We start from the raw sequence: 23556 nt of genomic DNA, 5'->3' as shown, positions 1-23556 counted from the left end.
CCACTCCTACCTTGCTTTTTACTCATGGACTATCGGAAAACAGGAGCTGCTCCTACCCAATGAATCACTGTGAGAATGAGCCAGTATTTCGCCTCCAAACTGGAATCGTGGTTCCATCATCTGCCAGTCTGGAATGTCATGCCTGGTTTGCTCCAACCAGGGGAAGAAGGTGCCCGTGAGCCCAAAGCCCATCAAAGACAGCCAAACGCATCTGAACCGTGCCCTTGCCCTGCAAAGAAGATGTATGCGAGACCTCGAGAGGTTACTCCAAAGGCCACACACCCTACAGCTAAGGGAACCCAACCAGCAATACCTGTTTGCCAAGCAGCTGCCTGTTCTAGAGAAGAAAAACAAAAGGATTACATCCAAGATAACAACGTTGTGTTCTGGAAGGTGCAGAATGCAATATCCCAACAATCTCAATTTTAATTTCAAGGCAGGCAGGATCCTAGACCCCCAAGGCTGTAGATAGGCAGTTGTGGGCAATGGCTGGTGTGACTTCGCAAAGTGGTGTTCAGCAGGGGTCAGGACAGGAACTCCGTTAAAGAGACAGGTAAACATATGCCAACTTGGTGAATTCACCAATACGGATGCATCTCAATGGCATTCAGAAGGAGGAGGAGGGCTGGTCTCGTGGTAGCCGGCTTGAATTCTCCCCTTTGCTGAGCAGGGTCCATGGTGGTTTGCATTTGTGCGGGCGACTACACATGAGCCCTATCTGCTGCAGGGTATTCCACTTAGGGCAGGGGTGCTCAGACTTGAGGCCCAGATGTTGTTCTACATCCCTCAGCACACCTGGGGACCCAAGTTTGAGCACCTAAGGAATAGGGCAGCAGCTGTTTGCATGCAAAGGGTCCCAGGTTGACTCCAGGTCAGCTGGGAGGGACTCCTGCCCAAAATCTTGGAGAGCTGCTGCCTGTCAGTGTCGACCATGCTGAGCTAGATGGACCAAGGGTTTGACTCAGTAGAAGGCAGCTTCCTAGAAATGCAATGCTAGCATTTCCTGCTTGACACTCTGCTCCAGCTTCACGCCCAATTGAGGGAGAGGTGCAAAGATTCAGAAGTAAATTCTAACACAGAATTTGAAGCAATGCCTCCCTGAATATTGCAGAGTTGAACCTTCTCCATGGATCCCATTTACCCTGGCTCCATCCTAACAGTTTTCCCTCTGGCAGTTTTGAAACCTGCCTCCTTTGCTACTTGTCTGCAGCTGTGCAGTGTGCCTCTAATGTTTAATTCAGCACAGCCCCTGCTTTGCATGTGTAAGGTCACAGGTTCAATCCCTGGCATCTCTAGCTAAAGTGTCAGACAGCAGATGATAGGAGAGAATCTTACCCAAGAACCTGGAGAGCTGCTGCCAGTCAGGGCAGATGATGCTGGGCTAGATGGACCAAGGGCCAACTCAGCAGGAGGCAGCTTCATCGGTTCAGAAGAACTTGCTTCACTGAACCCCTTCACTTCTAGTGATTAGCACAAGGTGCTCAACCCCAAAGAACAGCATCCCTTTCTCCCCCCCGCCCCAATATTCAGGTTCTTTCAGCACTTCTGCCAAAATCCATTTGTAAATCTGCAAGGGGGCAATAAAAGCTAATATGTTCAATAAGTGTTTACAGCTGGGACAAACCGGGAACAGACGGGACCGTGCCACACACCAAGAAAAAAGAAAGCTCTAAAGACAGATGGGCCACAAGCACTGGAGGAGGCTAGACCAGACTTTGCTGAGTCACCCTTAGTGCCGTGACTCAGTGCAAAAACCCCTGACTGCTAAGAGGAATTTGCTCTGCTGGGTGCAGATCAGTAGCCAAAAGTCTTGGTGATGTTAAGCTTCTGAGAATCGCTCGCCCTCACGGAAACCCCTTCACGGCTCAGCTCCAACAATGTCCACTGGAATAAAGAGGAGACCCATACAGAGATGCAACTGGCTGGCTCCTCTGAAGACAGGCAATTCAACTGGGGTACAATTGGATCATTCCAATCACACCCAGTGAAGAGATATTAGTCAATTACAGCTCCAGGTTTACCGTCTTAGAAACTGGCAAATTGTGCAGAGGCTCTGTGAGCAGTGTCCTCTATGAGACTCCCAGTACTCAGAATCATTTCTCAGAGCACAAACTCTGCCCCTCTGGCATAGTTCAATTTGAAAGCAGGGCTGGCCCCAAACTGTGTCCCCCCTAACACCGCCACCCCAGTTGGAATGCTCCATTTGCAGGCCACAAAAATTGAGGGAGCAGTTTGGGAGGCTTTTTTTGAGAAGGGAAAAATCAATCGCTATCACCTGAAAGTTGCAGGTATAAGCTGCCAGGAGGAGTGACAGTCAAAGTTTGGTCCTCGCAAAAGGTTTACAGGATGTTGGCCATTTTATTTCCCTTTCCAAATTGAAAGTTGACATTTCTTGGAGAACTGCCAACTTTGCACGAGTTGAAACTATTTGAGGTGTTAAGAATGACATGCTGGTAAACAGCCAGCAAATGCCACTTGAGAGAGCCTAGATTTGGTCAAGCAGCCATCTTGCTTGCTCGATTTCCAGAGCTACCATGGCCATCAACCATTTGGCCTTCCTTGCAAACATGTGAACCCAGGACACCCAACCCAGGAATAAAGAGGATACTCACGGTCAAGCCCGTTCAAGTAGCGCATCCTAATTTCACAGTGCCCCCATACGGCGCTCACCACAGGGTACAGCTTTTTCCCTTTGAGTCCCCGGAACGCGACCCCCATGTACTGTCCATCTACGATGAAGCTTAATGTCCCGTCATCCATATCCAGGACCACCAGGAACGAGTCCGGTACAATGAACGTCTCGTCCGGCTCAAGAAAAGCAGGGTAGGTTTTACTTGGCTGATTTTTCCCATCGTGGTAGAGCCGGTTCCGCCCGAGGTCCCAGCCCCACGACTCGTGGTTGTTCCCAATGAGAGTCGTGTACCCCACTGAATGCAAAGGGGCATCCGCTGTGGCCACACCTACCACCGCATGTGTGCCCCGCTGCCTCATTGCCCATGTTATCTGCCAGACGTGGAGACCCCGTGTGTACCCCACTTTGCCTCGGATCGCGTCCGTACTCTGGGCCACCGGATGCCGGTGAAATATGAGCTTGTCGTCCTCCTTCACGAAGACGTTGAGCGACCGGTCGTCATTGTTCCACGAGTGCACCAGCTGAACCTCATAGGAGACCGCAGGCATGTCCAGAAGCAGGTCCAGGCGGGCAGGCTTGCAGTAATCCAATCCCTGGAGCTCATGCTTGAGAGGCCTGTACGCCGGGTCCCTCATATCCACCGTCTTTATCCCACCAGTGACTTTCTGCCCCATCCTTACCGTCGTCCGTCACCTATTTATAGACTGCCAGGGCGGGCTCATCAATTGACCTTGTGCTCCGTCTGTCCCCAGCTGTCATCTAAGCCCTGGCGGAAGGGGGGGGGCAGTTTGGAGGGCAGGGAAGTTGCTAGGAGACTTTGTTGAGATGCTCTCACCGTCAGTACTGCCTAATGGATGGAAAGAAACACAAGGGGGGGGGGAGTTAAACGTTAACAAGGAGGACACGAGGCTGTGCGATGGAGATCCACAGAACCCATTTGCCTTGCCCAGGGTGGGCATGGTCGAGACGCTTGCCCCATTCCAGTACAATCAGTAACAGAAGAGAACACTCCTGCATCACCCACTTGGAAGACTCGGTGTGTTCTCAAGTTCTGTGTTCTAGAACACGGACACTGACTGTCCAGGGGCCCAAGCCGGGGTGGGCAGGAAGGAGCCAGCCCAGGAACCAGGTTTTCCCAGGCGTACACCTTGGAAGAGTGTAGGCAAAAGGCCAGGACCCAACCTGCCCTCATGACTCACGTGCTTTGCTGAAGTTGGTGCTTGCTCTTACCCCACTTGGAGCGCCCGGTGATGGCACCCCGAGCCCAAGGTGCTGCATTTTCAAGACCTCCCCAGCCCAGATATTTCTTGCCACCAGGCTGAACTGCATAAGGCTGGTTCTCACGACCACAATCCGGGTAGAAGGGGGAAGTGATCATGAGCTAGCCACCATCTGGCAGGGTGTCACAGGACATGCTTCTTCCCCACCCTCTATACAGTGCTTGGTACACCATGGGGGCTGAGCTGTCTGAACAAAGGCCTGGCTCAACAGAAGGCAGCTTCACTAGGAGAGCCCATAGTTCAATGGAACGTTGGCAGCTGCCATATACTGAGTCAGACCCTTGGTCCATCGAGCTCAGGATTGTCTACACAGACTGGCAGCGGCTTCTCCCAGGTTGCAGGCAGGAACCTCTCTCAGTCCTCTCCTGGAGATGCTGCCAGGGAGGGAACGTGGAACCTAGATGCCCTTCCCAGAGCGGCTCCATCCAGGGAGGGGAATATCTTAGAGTGCTCACACTTCTAGTCTCCCATCCATATGCAACCAGGGCAGACCCTGCTTAGCTAAAGGGACAAGTCATGCTTGCTGCCACAAGACCAGCTCTCCTCCCTTGGCAGAGCACCTGCTTTTCATGCAGAAGGTCCCAGGTTCAATCCCTGGCAGCACCTCCAGTTAGGGCTAGGAGACACAACTGCCTAAAATCCCGGAGAGCTGCTGCTAGTCTGTGTAGGCAATACTGAGCTAGACGGACCAAGGGTCTGACTCAGTCTATGGCAGTTTCCTATGCAAGCCAGCCTGCTGGGTGGGAGCTCCCTGCTGAGCATCCTCTTCTCTCTGGGTTGGAGGACACTATAGCTTTTGCAGGGCGGGGTAGCAACACAGCCTTGCTTCCTACTGCCCTCGGGATGGCTCTTCGCTTGGCTGCTGAGCCAGTCTTCCCTGGCTGTCTGCCTTACCGTGACAAGAGGTCCCCCGGGCTCGCGAGAACAGTATCACTCCTCCGTTTCGATTACATGACGCACGCACCCTCTATCCCAGTGGCTTATCTTTGCAACCCTCCTGCCAGCCCCCTCTCCCCCTGACACAATTATTCTACTTGGTGAAAAACAAAGAAATTCTGCGTGCTTCAAATCCTACTCATTCATTTTCCCCAGCCACCTTGCTTAAAAATAAAATAAAATAAGCACTCCCAGTCTGCAAATTTCTAAACACACATGCCAGAACGCAAGCCAAGACACTACAAAGCCTCTCAGCAACTATGAAGCCCAGAACAGAATTTTAGAGTTGGAAGGGACCCCTGAGGGAAGCCAAGCCTGACACTGCTCTCAACTATTTATCTAGCATCCTCTTCTGTTAAACACTGGAAGAAGCAGGGAATGCCCACCAGCATGTTCTAGCAAGCAGAGACGGTTCCTACCAGCCTAGCTCCCTCTGCCCCAGGATCAATTTCTCAGCCATGCTGGAAGTGCCTGCACTTTGCCTCTTTGCCATAGTCCTGGGGCCATTTTTAGCTATTTAGAGAAAACCACTCTGCACATACTCAGAGGCACTCTTGATTGCTTAGGGGAACCCCTGCAAACAATTCTTGGGGAACCGTGGATAGTGCAAACCAAGGCCCTAGTCAGGGAGTCAATACAGTCAGTGCTTCAATAGTACAGGTTTCAATGGGGGAAATGCTCAGGCTCCAATTCTGGCTGACCTCCAAGGGCAGAGAGATTTCGCAGTCCACTGTGAAGGCAGTGCAGCTCAAGGAAGCCAGCAAAACCAGACAAGACATCGCACAATGCAGAACTCTCCCTGTCCCCTATAATACATAAAGCTCCCCAAACACCAAGCCATGCTTCTCTCCTCAAGCTTTAAATTACTTTTTCGGAAAGCTACTGTTCTCCCTGCTCACGGTATGAACGTGTTAGTTCTAATCTCAATTGTAGCACTGAAATAAGGGGCCTTGGGATTACGAGCCTGGACGGAACAGCTAGCCCGACTCCTGGACACTGCCTTCCTTGACGAACACTGGCAGGGAAAGGAGAGATTTACTTTAAAAAATCTATATTTCAGCCCAGCAGCAACTCTTGGAAGAGTCCCGAGTAGCCATGGCAGAAATAGCAGGAAAACAAGCTCAGCCTGGCTTCGGTAGCTCCACACATTCCATCCACACTCGGCAACACAGTTGCCTCCAAAAGATTTGCTGCGAGCCAAGCAAGGGGTGTGTGGAGAAGAACCACCAAGTAAGAACGTCAACACACCGCTTCGCTTTTGAACCACCCTCGTCCAAAGACAGGATCCTTCCAGGAGATTGGAAAGCCGCTGTGGCAGAAGATGTGGGCGTCAAGTCTCCATGGCTTTTCCGAATGGCCGGGAGCAGAGCAAGAAGTTACACTGGAATACAGTCCTAGGATCCCTGAAGACCTCGTCCTTCCTTGCAAGTTGCACAACGTGCCACCAAGAAGAAGAAGAAAGAGGGAAACCATTCGCTCTGCATTCCGTCTGCCAAACAAGCAACCTTCTGTATGGCAGAGGAGGCCAGACTGAGGCTTTTGGGGAGGGGTGCATGACAGAAACCCCCAGAAGGGTGGGAACTAGCTTTCTAAGAAAAAAAGGCTTTAAACATTTCCTGGAGTGAGGCAATCTCCCAGAACCCCTGCCAGCTGCAGTCACAACAGTTACTCATGATCAGGATTTTGCTAGGCATGGAAAAACGGTGAGCGTGAATCAGACTAAAAAACACACACACCAAAAACTTACAAAACACACAATCCTGCCCGAAAAAAAAGGTACAGAATGATGGTGAGGGAGCAGGAGGGAGACCACCCGTTCTTTCATACAAGGAGGGTCAACACTTGGTTGCTTGCTCTAGAGCAGGGGCTTCCAACCCGGGGTCCCCCTAGATGTTGCTAAACCACAACTGCCATCTCCTCCAGCCACAATTTGTGGCTGGGAATGATGGGAGTTGTAGTTCAACATCTGGATGAACCCTGGTTGGGAAACCCTGTTAGAGTAAATGCCGAACTGGACAAACAGAGAAAAAAAGAGAGAAGATTTTTAGTTTCTTCTTGTCGAGTGTCCAGTAGCTTAGTAGAGTAAGTATTAGGTACACAGTTCCCTCTAAGGTGTGCGCTCACACGTTTGATGTCCGCTCAGTTAATGCTTGAACCCACTCAGGTTGAATCAGGAAGGCTCTACTCTGAATACATGTGCGCACACACAGCCTTGATACTGCCGCCCAGAACAAAACTCATTCCGCACACAGATGAAAAAAATTAGAGAGAACACTGATTAGGTACTCAAGGGGCTCTCAATGTAGGGTCCCCAGATGATGCTGGACTACAAATCCCATCATCCCCTGCCACAATGTCCTTTGCCAGCTTCCTGCCAAGAGGAGGGGAGACAATTTCTTCCAGCTCTGACCTTCAGGTTTCCAGGTGCAGTGACAACCTCCATTCAAAAAGCAGGGAGGGTAGCTAGACCACATGGATTCCATTTCCTTAGTCAGGTCTCCCACCCACAAACTGCCTTATTTTGAGTGTTTGTAGGACCAGGATTCTATTGGCGTACTGTCCACACAGTTGCCCAACTGTATCCCTGACCAAGCTGGTGGAAGCCATGTCTGGTGTCCGACATGGTGCTGGGGACCCCAAAGTTATTGGCCTTAAAAGTTGTCAACCTTCATGCCTTGATGGGAGAAGCTCAGGGTTTCATGGCTGCCATGTTAGCCTTGGGTCTCAGATGATAGAGAGACCCAATGATTAACTAGTCATACATTCAACGTGGTGTTACGTTGTGGGATAGAGGCTGGTGATCTGTGAGTAGGAGAAAACCTGAAATAATTCCCTTGTCATGGAGAGAGGGTTATCTCCTCAGGTTGGGCTCGTGGCTACTCACACCCTCTGCAGGGGTCGTGGGGTGGATGACCGAGTATTGTAATGATATTGTCCAGATCCATAGACTTCTGGACCCAGATTCCCAATGCCTCTTGGAAGATATAAGTTTTATTTCTATCATATCACACAATAAGCCAGTCTCAGCTATAAGTTAGTACATAAATTTAAGCAAAATAAAATAGAATCTGGACGCACACAACTGCATGCCAAAATATTACACTCTTCTCCACTTGCATGACAAACAACTTCCTGTGTTCCATCACTCTCACTTCTGTGCAGCCAGCATGACCAACCCAGTACCTATTCTGGCCACACAACTAAGTTTACGGCATAAGAACAGCCCTGCTGGGTCAGGCCCAAGGAAGCCTATCTATTCCAGCATCCTGTCTCCCACAGTGGCCCACCAGATGCCTCCGGGAAGCCCAGAGGCAAAAGAGGTGAGGGCATGCTCTCTCTCCTGCTGTTGCTTCTCTGCAACTGGGATTAGAGGCATCTTGCCTCCAAGGCTGGAGGTGGTCTATAGCCCTCGGACTAGTAGCCACTGATAGACTTGTCCTCCATGAATTTGTCCAAGTCCCTCTTAAAACCATCCAAGTCAGTGGCCATCCCCACATCCTGTGGCAGAGAATTCCATAGATTACTTATGTGATGAAAAAGTGTGGGGAAAGTACTTCTTTTCATTGGTCCTAAGTTTCCCGGCCTTCATTTTCATGGAATAACCCTGGGTTCTAGTGTTATGAGAGGGAGAAAGATTTCTCTGTCCACTCTCTATTCCCTACCCAGTTGCCTTAAACTGGGTCAGAACACTGGAATACCTGGCTTGGTTCTCAGTGGCAACAAGCGACAATCTGCACAACCCATTGACCAGGGCCAACACCTGCTGTCCACCATCCCAATCAGCTAGTCAGGAGAAAGGCTGGTCTCCATCCTGTGCACAACCCTACAGCCAGTGTCAACTTCCCTGCTCCTATGGGAAGCAGGGCCACATGCAAGACACCGGGGATGGATTCAATGCATATTCTCTGTTCTACCACAAGGTGGCAAAGCCTCCACTGAGAGGGACTCAGCCGCTGGGACTCTGGTTCACAACCATCAAGAGGAAGACGAGAAAGCGGCACCACACCAGACCTTAGCAGCAGCAGGTTGGACTGGGCCCTGGGAGAAGCAGCACAGACGGGCCCTGGGCGCTCCACCTTCTTCTCCCCCCGCCCATGTCTTTGCTGCAGAACTGCAAGGATACGGTGGAATACAAGACATTCTCTTGCTCCAATCCCAATGAGATCACACACTCCCCATAAATGCAGAGACACTTTGACACATACGTGTACAAGTTCCCCTTGTTTGGAAACTTTTAACGTGCCTATGGCCATCACCTCATGCAACAACAGTGCAGAGTAAAGAGCAAACTGTCTCCCAGCTGGCAGTACCCACCCCCACCCCCAACTCAGGGGCCCAGGGTAAAGGGCACCCTGTATCATTACAGCTGCACCCTTACTTACTGGCATTTTCAGTCTACAATTCAGCTGAATTCCAACAGATTTCAAGGCAAAGCAGAAAGTCATTGCCAACTGCGGCTTTCATAGGAACATAGGGAGCTGCCTTATACAGAATCAGACCATCAGTATTAGTATTGTCTACACTGACTGGCAACACCCCTCCAAGGTCTCAGGCGGGCGTCTTCCCCATTCCCCCCCTGGAGATGCTGTGGGACCTTCTGTATGCAAGGCAGATGTTCTGTCCCTGAAGGCTGGGGCAGGCAACATGCGCGGGGAGCATTCAACTCAATGGGTCAATCGTCAGCACGTCGCCTTCTATCTGCCGACATTCTAGTCCAGCGCTCCCCAACCCTGGGCTTCCAGATGTTGGACTATAACTCCCACCATCCCCATCCCTTCAGCCACCATTCAGGGATGATGGCAGCGGCAGTCAACATCATCTGGGTATCTGCGTCAAGTGCAAAGCCCTTGCAAGCAAGCAGATGCTTGGCTTGCTGCTCGATTCAGAACTTGCCTTTTCTTTCCCAGACTCATCACCTCTGAGTTCCCCCCTCCCCCACGCCACAAACATTTCGAGCTACAGGCCTGTCAACTGCCGGGTTCGGCTGTCAAGGGCTGTTAGCACAGCCAGTATCAGACGACTGGCAGGAAGCACAAGATGCAAGCATTTCCTGGAAACCACAGCAGCAACGCCACACACACACACACACACACACACACACACACACACACACGTCAGTCAGGGTTACAACCAAACCAATCAAACACACCGGCAGGCTGCATGAGAAATTCTACAAAGGGCCAACCAGTACCAGATTCATAAGTTACTTTTTTTTTTTTTAATGTTGGTAAATAAAGCTCAGATCTACATACAGGAACATCAGAATAGTTGATTCAGTGTGACAATTCTCTTCTCTCTCTCCTTGATCCAGTATTTCACAAAGCATGCAATACCAAGAGCACTGTTATCTTTGCCTTTTTGTTTCAAGACAGCAGACACGGTGGGCCCAGAACAGGAAGCTGTCTTACATCGAGTCAGACCTGAGGTCCATCTCGCTCAGTACTGTAGAAGACAGCTGCACCTCTTGGTATGAGTGCATACCCTTAAACATGTCCTAGAATCCTCTGTAACGCATGAGGGTCCCCTGGCAGATGAACCAAGGAAGCTGCCTTATGCCGAGTCAGACCCTTGGTCCATTAGCTCAGTGTTGCCGACACTGACTGGCAGCATCTTCTCCAAGGTTTCCAGGAAGGGTCTTCCCCATTCCTCCCTGGAGAGGCTGCCAGGGATTGAACCTGGGACTCTACTACTGGGCTATGGCCCCATCCCCTTAGGGCAGGGTGTAGGCAACCTTGACTCTCTAGCTGTTGCTGAACTGCAAATCTCACCACCCCCGACTGCAATAAGTCATAATTAAATGCAAGTTTGCCTACACCTGTCTTAAGTGGAGTACCTTACAGCAAGCAGCACTCACATGTACTCACCCATCCAAATGCAAACCAAGGTGAACCCTGCTTAGCAAAGGCAACAACGTGCCGCAAGCCTCACTTAAACCAACATGATTGGCAAGACAGCAACCATTAGTCAGGACCGGAAAGGGTGACATCCAGGGTTCCCTCTAAGGCGCGTGTGTGCTCTCACGTTTTTTGATGTCCGCTCAGTTAATTTTAGATCCCGCTCAGCCTGGATCAGGAAGGCCCCACTCTGAATGCAGGTGTGCGCACACTGCCTTGATCCTGCTGCCCAGAACGAAACTCACTCTGCACACAGATTTTAAAAATGAGATACTGGTGACATCCCCTGCCTATCCACTGCCCTGATCCAGAGCCCCCACCCACATCATTTTAAAGCAGCAAAAAGCTGCCTAGCTCGAAGACAACCCCGTTTTGTAGTAGTAGCGGCAGCAACTTTATTTCAGTCCATGACCAGGCATCAAAAAGAGAGGTTTTGTACGCACTTGTCCTGTTGACATCCAGCCTGCTAATTGACTGCTCCTTGCCATATCTTAAGAGGATCACCTCTTGGAAGAGACACTTTGTTCTTTTATTAAGCTGCTGTACCAATCCTTGCAGCACGTAGCCAATTCAGCATTAGGTCATTGGGTTCAGTCTTGCAGGTTGCTCAAAATGAAAGTGGTGGCTTAGGGGGCTGGGCCAGTTAGCGATCTCCTCCCCCCACCCCACCCCCGCATGAGTTGGCACTCTGTGGATTTTACAGGTGGGGAATACCAAGGCTCAGAGGCATATGTTGGCTCATGGTTTTCCCCCAAGCTACCTTGCTTGCTTTCAGTAATCTAGTTTGGGGGGGGGGTCTGTTAAGCCACAAGGAATTTGAAACCCTTGCCGACCTATTGCAGATCACCTAGTTCCCCATTCTTTCTGCCCACTTAAGACTGTTTGAGAACCATTTCCCCTTTTCTAAGAGCCCCCGGGGAGAAAAAAAGCAGTGGTCAAAGCCACCTGTGAAGTTGACCTGTGGCAAGAGACCCGTCCTACCCGGATCCTGAATGTGGCTGGCCTTTGCAGATTTACACAGAGCACGTTCTCAAGCGGCTTAAGATCAAGGTCTCCATTCATCATCCCAGCATGAGAGCTTGCAGAATCCGAAGCCAGGGATCGCTTGCACTTCTCAGACCCCCAACTGTTAGACAGCTTTATGCAAGATCTCTCCTGGCCATGCAAAGCACTAGAAGTAAACCACTTGCATGGGCAAACGTCTGATTGGGGAGGCGGCAAATCTACACACACACCCCAGGGAGGTTGGAGGCACAGGGGTTCTCTGCAGCAGCTGCGTTTTGATCTCTGTTGTCTGCCTTCCTCCAGTGAAAAATCTCTACATTAAAGTTCAGATGAAAAAGATATAGGAATTGCACAACGTACCAGTTTACAGTTTGGCAGAATTCTGCAACTGAGCACCGTGTAATTTTTCAGGCTTTGCTAGACATGGGAAGGGCAAGCATTAAGCCACACGCCCCCATCGCAGAAAGTCAGTTTGAGACCTCTGGCTCTGCAGCATCAGCCAGCCTTGCCTTTATAATAAACGAAAGCAGGGTCTCTCAGGAAACGAAGTCTGTGGCTAACGTAACCTTCTGCACTGCTGCTGAAGCACGCTAGACACCCCAGCTCTGCCTACAGCCTGAAGCAGAGACAGGCACAGCTTTTCAAAGCAACAGACGTTTGTTCTGTTCAAACAAGAACAAGGAAGAAACTTGTGACTGGAGTGGGTCCTTTTTGCCTCTATGCTTTACAGAGGGGTCTGCAAAGCTTTCCAGCACAGCCAGATCTGATCACTGTTGTATTGTGAAAGGGTTGTAGCTTCATGGAGGACGCCTACTTGGCATACAGAAGACAGCAGGTGGAATCCCAAGTATCATCTCCAGGTAGGGCTGGGAAATGCCCATATGAAACCCTGGAGGGCTGCCACCAGGCAGTGGAGGCAGTAGTGAGCTAGATGGACCAGAAGCTTCATGCGTTTACATACTGGTTCTCTGAAGCAAAGCAGTCAAGGCCTGGTGTGTCAAAACCTAGAATTCCACGCGGGGTTAATACAGGAGAGCAGAGAGCTGGTCTGGTGGGAGCAAGCATGACTTGCCCCTTTAGCTAAGCAGGGTCCGCCCTGGTTGCATGTGAATGGGGGACCTGATGTGTGAGCACTGCAAGATATTACTCTCAGGGGGATGGAGCCGCTCTGGGAAGAGCATCTAGGTTCCAAGTCCCCTCCCTGGCAGCATCTCCAAGATAGGGCTGAGAGAGATTCCTGCCTGCAACCTTGGAGAAGCCGCTGCCAGTCTGTGAAGACAATACTGAGCTAGATCGACCAAGGGTCTGATTCAGTATATGGCAGCTTCCTATGTTCCCATAGTGCCCACCAGCTCCTTACCTCAGGAGAGGGAATCCCTTTTCAGCCACGTTCAAAACAAGCCCAGAAGCAGCAAGCCAAGTCCTGGTGTACGGTTAAGGTGGCTCTAGCCAGTTTGCAGAGTTTTTGGAGAAAGAGAGCCGGAAGTTCACCTCTGCTTTGAAGAGCTCTTGTCTCCTTGCTCTGGTTTCAAGTCCTCCAGACAATGAAAAAGTCGAGCAGAGAGAGGAGCTTTCACCCCACCCCACCCCACGAGCGGAAACAGCTCCACCAAGTTGGTTTTGGTGGTTAGGCCTGGCTGCGAGGTTTCCTGCATAGTGATGCAGGTCAGTTGTCGCTTTCCAATGACAACAGAACAGTGAACTGTCTTGATCAGTCATTTCCAGCACTTGGGCACCGGGAGGAATGAGTTAATGTTGCCTCTCACCAGGAACTTGCCAGAATTCTGGCAGTTCTGCCTTTTTTCTTTCTTTTTTTAAACTGTAGACAGAATGCACACACAGCTACAGCCCAAGTCACCCTAGGACAAATGAACAAGACCCACAGCACAAATGTGTCCTGCAGACCTTGAAACCCAGCCACCACACGCCTGGGGTCAGGCAGCACCCCCACAGAACAAAAGAGCTAACTAGGAACCCAGCAGCTATTTCAGCTCAGGATAGGCTTGTCATCTGTGCTCTGGACAAGACGGATGAACTAACCAGGGGAGGAAGCCAAAGGCTTCGCTCCTTGGAATCCAGACAGGAGCTCAACATTTCCAGGAAGATACAGAGTTGCTTTCTGCTGAGTCAGCCTGTCAGTCCATCCAGCTCAGTACTGTTTACCCAGACTGGCAGCAACAGCATTCTGAGGTCCCAGACAAAGAAGGGTTTTTCCCGGCCCTGCTCAAAGATGCTTCCAGGGATTGAACCAGAGGCCTTCTGCACGCAAAGCAGATGCTCTGCCACTGAGCAAAGGGTTGTTTGGGGCCTTTTTACAAAAAATATGCAAATGTCTCCCAGCTGTGTACAAAGGACAAAGTCTCCAGTGACCAGCCTGAGTGAAGATGGGGTGTTTCCCAGAAAGACAGCTTGCTCCCACTACTAATGCTTCCGTGTAATCTGCAGCTGATGAGTGCTGGGGGTGTCCAAAGATGCACTGCAGTCATAAGCCGGGCCAGTAACCCACACACGAGTGCCTACCTGAGCTCAGAATCTCTGCAGTGGTTTCCCAGGGGTTCCCAACCCTGGGTGGTCCTCAGGTGTTATGGGACTACAACTCCCATCATCCCCAGTCACCATAGCCAGAGCTGTAGTGGGAATTGCAATCCCACAACACCCAGGGACCCAACGTTGGAAACCCTCGTGAAAAGCCAGAAGTTTGAAAGCAGTAGAAGACAATGGATTGGGGAAAGGGGGAAGAATTCGACTTTTAGCCTTGCACTGCAATTGTTTTGTTGGAACAAGGATTGAGAGAGCTAAGGGGATTTTAACGAGATGAAGCAATGCGTCTCCGAACAGCAGACTCCATGCATGAGCTTGCACTCCACTTTGGGAGACCAATCTCTTCTGCAATTAGTCAAGGCTAGACACATTAGTGTCAAAGGAAAGCCCCTCTTGTAAGAAGAAAGCCTTTCAAGTTGCTCTATAGCCACATTTTTGCCAGATTCGATTTCTGGGAAATTAAATCCTGTCCTCCATGGCAGAGGCAAATCCTTTTAGATCGCTCCTCCCCGTCGTGGAAGTTACTGGCTTTCCAAGATGAATTGCACAACCATACAAAGAGGAAATCTTCTGATACAGCACCGGCTTCACTGTTACCTGTACCATTCTGAGAATCACCACGTCACTTATCTCAACCTTCTACCAGGGCCAGTTTCCAGCCCTCAGGTGGGCAAGTACTGGAGACTAGAACCCATGCCCACCAGGTTTAAGAGTAAGAGCCATTAACAGACTATACTGGTCAGGACTCCTGGGCACTTCTGACACTTAATCCATCAGCCAGGCACCCGACCACTGGTACCATCTCAGAGGACAAATGCTCATCATGATTTTTGGTAACATCTATGCCTTGAGAAAAGGAGAAGAGGCGATAGCATTGTTTCACTTTTAGCTTTCTCTGTGTTATCTCCCCTTTATCCCTACGCCCAAATTAGGGTAAAACTGCAGTCATTTTTGTACAGAGGAAAGGGTCAGCGTTAGGCAAACAATGATCTTTGGATACCATGCCTTTCAATTTTCATTTTCATTCTTCCAATATAGATGAACTTCTATAGTAGTTTTTGTGTTTTTAAAAGCTTTACGAATACGACGAGTATTTATATACCACTTCTCAAAAAATGTCCCCAAAGCAGTTCACATAGATAGAAATAAAATGGCTCCCTGTCCCCAAAGGGCTCACAATCTAAAGAGAGAGACCTAAGATAGACCCCACCAACAGCCACTGGAGGGATGCTGTGCTGGGGATGGAGAGGGCCGGTTGCTTTCCCCCTGCTCAATAAAGAGAATCGCCACTTTAAGGAAGTTTTAAAAAGCTTTAAAGACACCATTGCAAGTTTGCCTGCTGCAGGCCCAATGGTCAGGAAAATAAAAGCATGACAACACACGGAAAGCATGTCTAGGGGTATAGACCTTGTCAAAACTCACAAGGGGCATTTCTCCTACTGGATGGTACCGGCCACCCCAGCTGCCCCTTGTACTAACTGTGTGATTTTCTTGTGACAGTTTTCTAGTTACTTCTGAGCTTCTGTCCATGTGTGTGTTCCTGTTAAGGGATGCCTGCAAGTCACAACATGTGGTCAATAGTGAAAGTTAGGCTACCCAACTGCATATGGAGGCTCACCCAATGGAACAACCTCCATAGAAGCCACTTACATTTTATTTTGCAGCATTCTTGTCCCTGGTGAGGGAGGACAAGTCTCCTACTGTGTGCCAAAGTCAGTTTTGGCATTGCTAAAGGGACCCTGACGACACACCACAACTGGGTAATCAAAGCACTCTTAAGCAAGCCCCATAACTTGTGCATCACATGAATGTCAATCCATGCAACTGGAAGGTATTTGTACCTGCCCTTCTCTCTCACACACACACAGGCAACATGTTGCAAAGTACTCTTGGGTGGGCGGGGAGGGGGGGGAGGGATCAAATATGGAAGCCAGAATATGGTTTGTGAAAGCCCTGAGGTTGCATGGGTGGTGCTTTATCTCCAACAAAGAGGAAAGGTGCCAGATCTGCTGCAAAAGTGTAATTACTGGAAGATGGCAATTTTTAAAATCACATCTCCCCCATCGGCAGAAGAGGCCTGTTCATTTTTAGCCCTGCAACCAAACACAAAGAATGAAATGCAACACCTTTCTGGGAAGGAGAAGAGTGGGAGATAAAAAGCCCGGGTGACAGAAAGCTGGCAGCAATTTCCAGCTTTCTGTTCAAATCTTAGCTGGAGGGAGAAAAAAGAAAGCAAAACTTTGAAAACAAAGAGCGGTGGAAAAAAACCCTCCTGCAGTCCAGCCAAAGACAGGAAGCAGAAGTGGCGAAATCATCTTCCAAGCCCCACAAACACAGGCCAAGGTGGAGGCCCATTCCTCGTGCTGCTGGTACCTCTCCCCATCCCCAGAGGCCACGCACAAAACTCCCCGCCTTGTCCTCTGCCTCTGTCAGGGTTGCCTCTCTACATGGAGACAGAGAAGCAAACGCTCTCTTCGGTGGCCTGGAGTCTTTAGAAAAGCTGCAGCTGGCAAAGGCGGCCTGTAGAACCAGCCAGGAAGGGAAGGGAAGACTCTGGCATTCTTCCTTCGCCTCGGAACGGGCTGTTCTTAAAAAGGAGAGGTCAGAAGAGATCGCCCCAGGATGTTACATAACCCTGTGCGTCGACCAGCATCTCCCAAACTGACAGCAGAGGTGAGGCGTTTTCTGCATGCAAGCAGGAAGGCAAAGGACGTCCACAGCAGAGACAGGCATCAGCCACCCTCTGGAAGAGCCAGCCAGCATTTTGATGTGCAAGGCAAACCCAAAGTAGGGACTCCTGCAGGGAGCAAAGGAGGCAGGCTCTTCCCAAGCCAGGCAGCACTTCTGCATCTTTGCCTCAACTAGTATCTGAAAGGTTGCGATGCAGAATGACCCAAACCCCACAAGCTGAAGAGGACACCGTCTGAACAGGGATCACTCGGACTCAGCAGGCAAACATTTCTTTGCTGAGATTCTTCAGCCTGCCAGGAGCCCTCAGTTATTCATCTGTATCTCACAGTATGCCAGTTCTTGTGGCATGGCTTGTGAGAACTGGTTATGGTCTCCTTTCGCCTTGGGACACGAGTGAAGTCAAGTTCACACAACACCTGCGACTTCCACCAGCACTCAAGCAGCACAACCCTTATGCATGATCATACGCCTGGCTGTGAGCCAAAGCGCCGACTGTGTTGCCAACTATTGGGTTGGGGTCTTTACAATGTATTGGGTCAGGGTCCTCCGTCCCAAGGCGCATGGGGTGCTGCACTCAATCTACTGGACTACAACCCCTTCCCCAAGGCTCGCTGGGTACTGCTCCCAACTGGGACTGTTCTGCTCAGCCAGAAGGGACTTCACCAATAGAGGTGGTTCTGCCTGGCCAACTGGGATAGGGGAGACCCCTGCCAATAAGGCCAATTGGACTATAGCTCCCTGGTCTTGAGGCGCGCTAGGTAGTGCTCCCAACCAGGAAGGTTCTACCCAGCCTGAGCCCAATGGGGCTTCACCCATCAGTGACCTCTTGAGGGTCTTACTTAGGGTACCGCACCTTACTGATTCGGCCCTCTGGTCTCACACTCTTCATGGCCTTTGATGGTGAAGGAGTGGTCAGCTCCCACAACTGTCAGGGGTGTAAACAGGCCATCCTTGGTGCCAGCCTTCCAGATCCTGGTCTTAGAAGTCATTGCCCCATTCTCGCCCTCCAGTTCCGTGGTGTTCTACGTGACAATCCTCATCTTTATCAGCACCCCCACCGCTGATCCAGGATGTTTCCGATGGGTGTTGTCATCCTGGCCTTGACTGATAAGCCGTAAGCAACATCCATCTGGTCGTTTGCTCTCCTTCCCAGCTCCTTGGCAAATTTCAGTTACCGTGGCCGTAAATGTGAGAAGGATGGGTCAACTGCAACAGCAAAGTCCCTTTCATGCACAGGACGCCCTGTCGCTTTGCAATGTAAGGATACACAATAGGGAAGCCAGCCTTCTTCTAAGCTAGGCCTCAACACAAAGATGCAAGTAGCAGGGAAGGGAAATGCTATTCTGCTCTCTCTGAAACCCACAGCTGGAGCGTCACACAGCCACTTATAGCTCTTTCTGTAGATCTTGCATGCTGTTTTTGTGGAGCCACCTTCCTCTTTTCACAGTCCTTGGCATGAACAATATTGGCAGGGAAATGGGTGAAGAAACAGAGTTATAGCAGTAGGAATAGTGCAGGAGACAACTGCCCCGCCAAGGAGAAGTCAAGCAAAGCACACGTGAGGGCGAGCCAGCCCCTTGCTTGTGAACAGTAGCAAAGCATGAATCACCCCCTTTTTAAGCAGGGACTACCCTGGTTTGCATTGGGGTGGGAGACGACCAGTGAGTGCTGCAAGATCCTCCCCCTCAGGGCAAGCTTGCTCACCTTTGGCCCTCCTGCAGATGTTTGCCTACAAGCCCCATAATTCCTGGCTACTGGCCAGTATGGCTTGGGATTGTGGGAGTTGTAGTAGTCCAAAAACAGCCGGGGGGGGGGCAGTTGAGCAGGCCTGCCTTAGAGGATGGGACACGACTTAGTTCAGGGGGTCGGCAACATTTTGGAAGGGCTGTGCCGAGTCTTTAGAGGTGGCTCGAGGAAAGGTGCCACTCCAAGCGAGGCCGCCATCCCTGCCTCACCAGCCCTGGCCTCTGACTCAGCCAGGCCATGAAGCGGCCCCATCGGTCATGCTACGAGCCCCCCCCCCGCCCCCAGTTACCACCAGGCTGATAGCCCTGCACTGGTCACTGCCTCTCTTCTTCCTAGTGCTGTTCTCCAGACTACATTAAGCCTCACTGGCCGGCCGGCCCCTCTCTGTCCTTCGGCAAAATTGTGCGCTTTGTCACTTCAATCTGAGCAACAGACCAGTTGGTGGCTGGAGGGGAGAAAGAGCCAGAACGTGAGGAAGAGCGGCCAAGAGGATGCCTACTGCCTGCCTCTGGCTGGCATGCTGCTGCTTCCTGTAGCAGGCAGCGGACATCTAGGATCAGCAGCAGAGGTCTCTGCGGCTGGGCTGGCTGGCTCTCTCACGCACGTGCATGTTTGTTTTTTCAGAACGCCTGCATTCAGGAGTGTGTGCTAGCCAACAGGCATCACAGACACAAGCTCAAAATCATTGCATGTGCCATTTCTGGCACATGCGCCATAGGGTTGCTGGCCCCTAGCTTAGAGAAAGGACATCTGCATGCAGAAGATCCCAGGTTCAATCCCTGGCAGCATTTCCAGGGAGGGAGAGAGAGTCCCTGTCCCTGCTCAGTCAGTGGGGCACCTGGAGTGCACGCCAGCTCCAAACAAATGCCAAGTCCTCTCCTAGATCACTGTTGCTTTGAGGCTGCCATCCTAGAGGTCTTCATGGCTCTGCCGTTGCTACAGAATATTCCTACCTGCCGGCCATCAAGAAGCTCCCCGTGGGCCGGACCTGACCCACAGGCCTGGTGTAGACTCTGTTGAGCTAGATGGACCAAGGGTCCGACTCTGTAGAAGGCAGCTTCCTACATTTCTAGCATCTGGGGATCCCAGGTTCCCAGGGAACCCTGATCCCAACCCATAAAGAAAAATCTGAATACTGGTGTTTGCAGAAACATTTTAAAGGCACTGGAGCAGGGCAATAGGGTTCAGCAGGTGGATGGGGGAGCCAGTTCTGTAATAAATCCATGGCAGCACCACCACCAAGGAGGCTCTGTCACCCAGGGCAAGCCTCCAGAGGAGGGGCTACTCTAAGCTGGGTCACTAAGGACCAGGAGCAGCCTTGCCGCTTGAGGGGACATGCAAACCTGTCAGAGGGTACCTCTCGGCCTTCTTAAAAGAAGTCACCATAGATCCCAGAATGCTCCCTGAGGTGCCACAGAAACTCTCCAAGAACAAAGTAACTGAGAACCCACCCCGGCTTGGACACACACACACACACACACACCCCGAGGCAGCCCAACCCAGGGCTTATGTCATCTTGTAGGCTGACACCTTCTACTCAGGAGGCGCGCAGCATGTTTCGATCCGGCCAATTTTTGACTGCTGCCAATTAGACACTCTTCCCTCACACACCCCTGCCACAGGGAGGTCCCTGAGACAGGTATTGTGGCAGCCAGGCACAGGTGTTATTAGGAAATGCAGGGGTGGAGGGACCAGGCTCTGGGCCTGGCAGGCAGCAGCCAAAAGAAGACACCCAGGCAATAGCAGGGAGGGGAAGAGAGACCTTAGCGTGGGCTGCAGCTTAGCTCCTGTACTTGACAGCAGACTCATGGAGGCTCCAAGGTTTTCCCACTGAAGTAGTCCAGACAAGCCCTCAAGGTCTCTCTACATCAGGCCTGCACAACATAAGGCCCCGGGGGCCAGATTTGGCCCTCATGGACTTCACTGGCCCCCAGGTATGGCTATCCTGCAGTACCACAGGAGCTAGAAACTGCCTTACAGCGCCGTCCTATGCATGTTTACTCAGAAATATGTCCCATGGTCTACCGAGTGAAGCTTACGCCCAAGTAAGCATGACTAGGATTGCAACCTGAGGAGGACAGCGACTTAGGGTGAGGAAAGAGCATTTATTTAGGGCTGGCATGCACTCCAGGTCCCCCACTGACTTGGCAGGGATAAGACCTATTTTCTGGCCAATATCCTTGGTTAAAAATTGTGGGTCCCTTAATGGCGGAGATCAACAAGGAGCTATAACTGCTTTAATATTGTTAACAATCATTTTAATGTAATGATTAATGAGCTGAAAGTTGACTTTGGGTCCCCCGCCACACAATGTCATGGGTGGTTCTCTGGGTGACTCGCAACATCCAACTGAGCACACAACAAATTACAACACACACAAGAAGTTACAACATCGCAAATACAAGGTACAGTACAAAACATTTAAAGACATTTTTTAAAAATCATAAAAAGCCTGCATGAAGACAAAGGTCTAAGAGAAAGTGACAATGCCAGGCAATCTTCACTGGGGAGGCTATTCCACCGACAGGATGCTGCCACTGAAAAGGCCCTCCCCCTTGTAGCCACCCACTTTGGCTCATTTGGCAGGGGCATTTGGAGACAGTGGGAGAGCCAGGGATGGCTACCCTCAATATATAAGATACCCAAGTGAGACAGTTCCCAAGATGTGCCCAAAACTCTGATTTATGTGCAAAAAAAAAGAAAGGAAAAAAGATTGTTTCTGAGCACCCCTGCTTTCAATTTGGTTGCTTTAAAAAAATAAAGGTTCTAGCTCTCAAGATTAAAGCCTCAGCGGCCAGGAAAGTCGCTGAGCAAGTTTTCCAACCAGTGGTCAGGCAGTCATTGCTTGCCCAGCTCTTGCCCGAGCCCTAACACCACGGAAACCAGAATAAGTTACGCAAAGAAGAGTCAAAATGGCAATGTTATTCAACAGGAAACAAGCACGGTTTGGTCCAATGTATAGAGGTTGAAGAAACCAGTTTTTCTTGGTGGCCACGTGGATCAGCCTGGTCAAGAGCTTGACGTTTCCTCATCTGGCTACGAGGGATGCTTTCAGCTGCCGGGATCTGAACCCAGCACCTTCCGCCTCCAAAGCAGGTGCTCTACCACCACGCTACAGCCCAACAAGAAAACCCAGCCGCCCACAGCTAGTATCACTTGTATCACCATTTTCCCTCCGAAGCGGCTACCTTGGTTCAGCCACGTGGCCACTGCAGGAGTCGTTTCACCACCCGTCTCGTTTCTCCTGCTTCCCAGGACATGCACAGCACCGCCCTCGAGACGTGGGGAAGCAAAGCACTCATTACCAAGCAAGCTTCGGGGAGGAACCCTCAGGCACAGACTAAGTGGAGCGGGACATGGAATTACACTTTGGTATGCCTGAGTTTACAAGGTGCATTTATGTAACCAACACTCTCCATAAGCCTCATCCCCCGTTCTGTGCCACGGCAAACTAGTCACAAGAGCCACCAGCTTGGCAGCCAACCTTCCAGCCAAGTTGGGCAAGTTCTGTCCATGTTAAGTTGGACCAACTCCATCCATTCGCTCCCACTGCCTCTCAGGCCAGAAAAAACGCCCTCTGAATGTGGAATTGTCCCCATCAAGACACAGTCCCTCTGCAATCCTTATTGGCACTTCCCAAATTTGGAGGCCTTTGATTTCCAATGTAAGATCTAAACGTCTTTCAGAGCAATGCCACCGACTGCATTGTAGAGTTGGTACTCAAGTCCAGGAATACAGTCTACATTCCACAAAGCTGAGGAAGCCCCACACTTGCAGACGGCATCATTGGGCAAATGCCAGGGCCTCAAAGATGTGGGAGGGCCCCCTCTACCAGTGCCTCCACTGGGCCTCTAGGTTTTCTTTGTGGGTGCTAGGAAGCTGGAATGCACTGTTTTAAGTGCCACTCCAGGACAACAGTATGTCGGGGCCCCTGGTAAGTTCTAAGCTGTGGCTCCAAGGGAAGCATTGCCAGCACCTTGGCCACTGCCTGGTAAGCCCAGCAAGGACCAGAGGGCACAGTGACAGCAAGGGCTGCTTGCCTCCAGCAGTCCAGGGTGTAAGGAAAACCAACCAGTCCGAGGCAGATGGCAATGTAAAGCCAGTTGAAGCAGAGACTGCTTCAAGAATTGCCCTATGGCCCACTTGGATGGGGGCTTTGCATTTACCTGGAAGGCTTGCATTATGCATCAGAGCCGCATCATTTCAACCCTCCAGGTGTCGGACTACAACTGCCCAGCCACAGCGGCCAGTAGTCATGGATTGTGGGAGCTTAATCCAGCCACTGCCAAAGGGGGCAGAGCCCTGTTATACATAGCAAATGGGGGTGGGGAAGGTTCTCCCACCCTCATCCGAGACAAATAGAGGGTCATTCAATGAAACTGACAGGCATGAGACCCACAGAAGAACGTGTTTGCACAACACATTGACATACAGAATTCACGGCCATGTGTAGCGACGGTGACTAGCCTAGATGGCTTTAAGAGGGGAACTAGACCAGGCCTGCTCAACTTTGCCCCCCTCCCCAGCTGTTTTTGGACTACAAGTCTCAATCCCCAGCCACAGTGGCCAATAGCCAGAGATGATGGGACTTGTAGGCCAACATCTGCAGGGGAGCTGAAGCCGAGCAGCCCTGAACTAGACAAATCCATGGGGAGAGGAGAAGTCTTGCAACAGCAGTGAGTCCCGATGGCTATATGGAACCCTCCATGTTTAGAGGCAGTCTACCTGTGAACATCCATTTCTGGGAGGAGCCAATGCCTAGCTTGTAGGCTTCTCCGAGGCTTCTGGCTGGCCACCACTGGCAAAAGATAATGGATTAGATCGTTTTTAT

The 23556-nt window shown here is 50.9% G+C and overlaps 1 protein-coding gene across 1 annotated transcript in view; it reads right to left on the bottom strand.

Moving 5' to 3' along the window:
• Nucleotides 1-23556, bottom strand: part of SPSB1 (splA/ryanodine receptor domain and SOCS box containing 1) — a 42054-nt gene that overhangs the window by 5468 nt on the left and 13030 nt on the right. Inside the window, exon 2 of the mRNA XM_053281098.1 lies at nt 2613-3479. Within this exon, the coding sequence (XP_053137073.1) occupies nt 2613-3306 (694 nt within the window). The 5' untranslated portion in view covers nt 3307-3479. The remainder of the gene's footprint in view (nt 1-2612; nt 3480-23556) is intronic.

This window comes from Hemicordylus capensis, chromosome 16 (assembly GCF_027244095.1).
Source record: "Hemicordylus capensis ecotype Gifberg chromosome 16, rHemCap1.1.pri, whole genome shotgun sequence".
Taxonomy (NCBI): domain Eukaryota; kingdom Metazoa; phylum Chordata; class Lepidosauria; order Squamata; family Cordylidae; genus Hemicordylus; species Hemicordylus capensis.
Note: the sequence above shows the minus strand (reverse complement) of the source record. Positions and strands in the feature narration are given on the sequence as shown.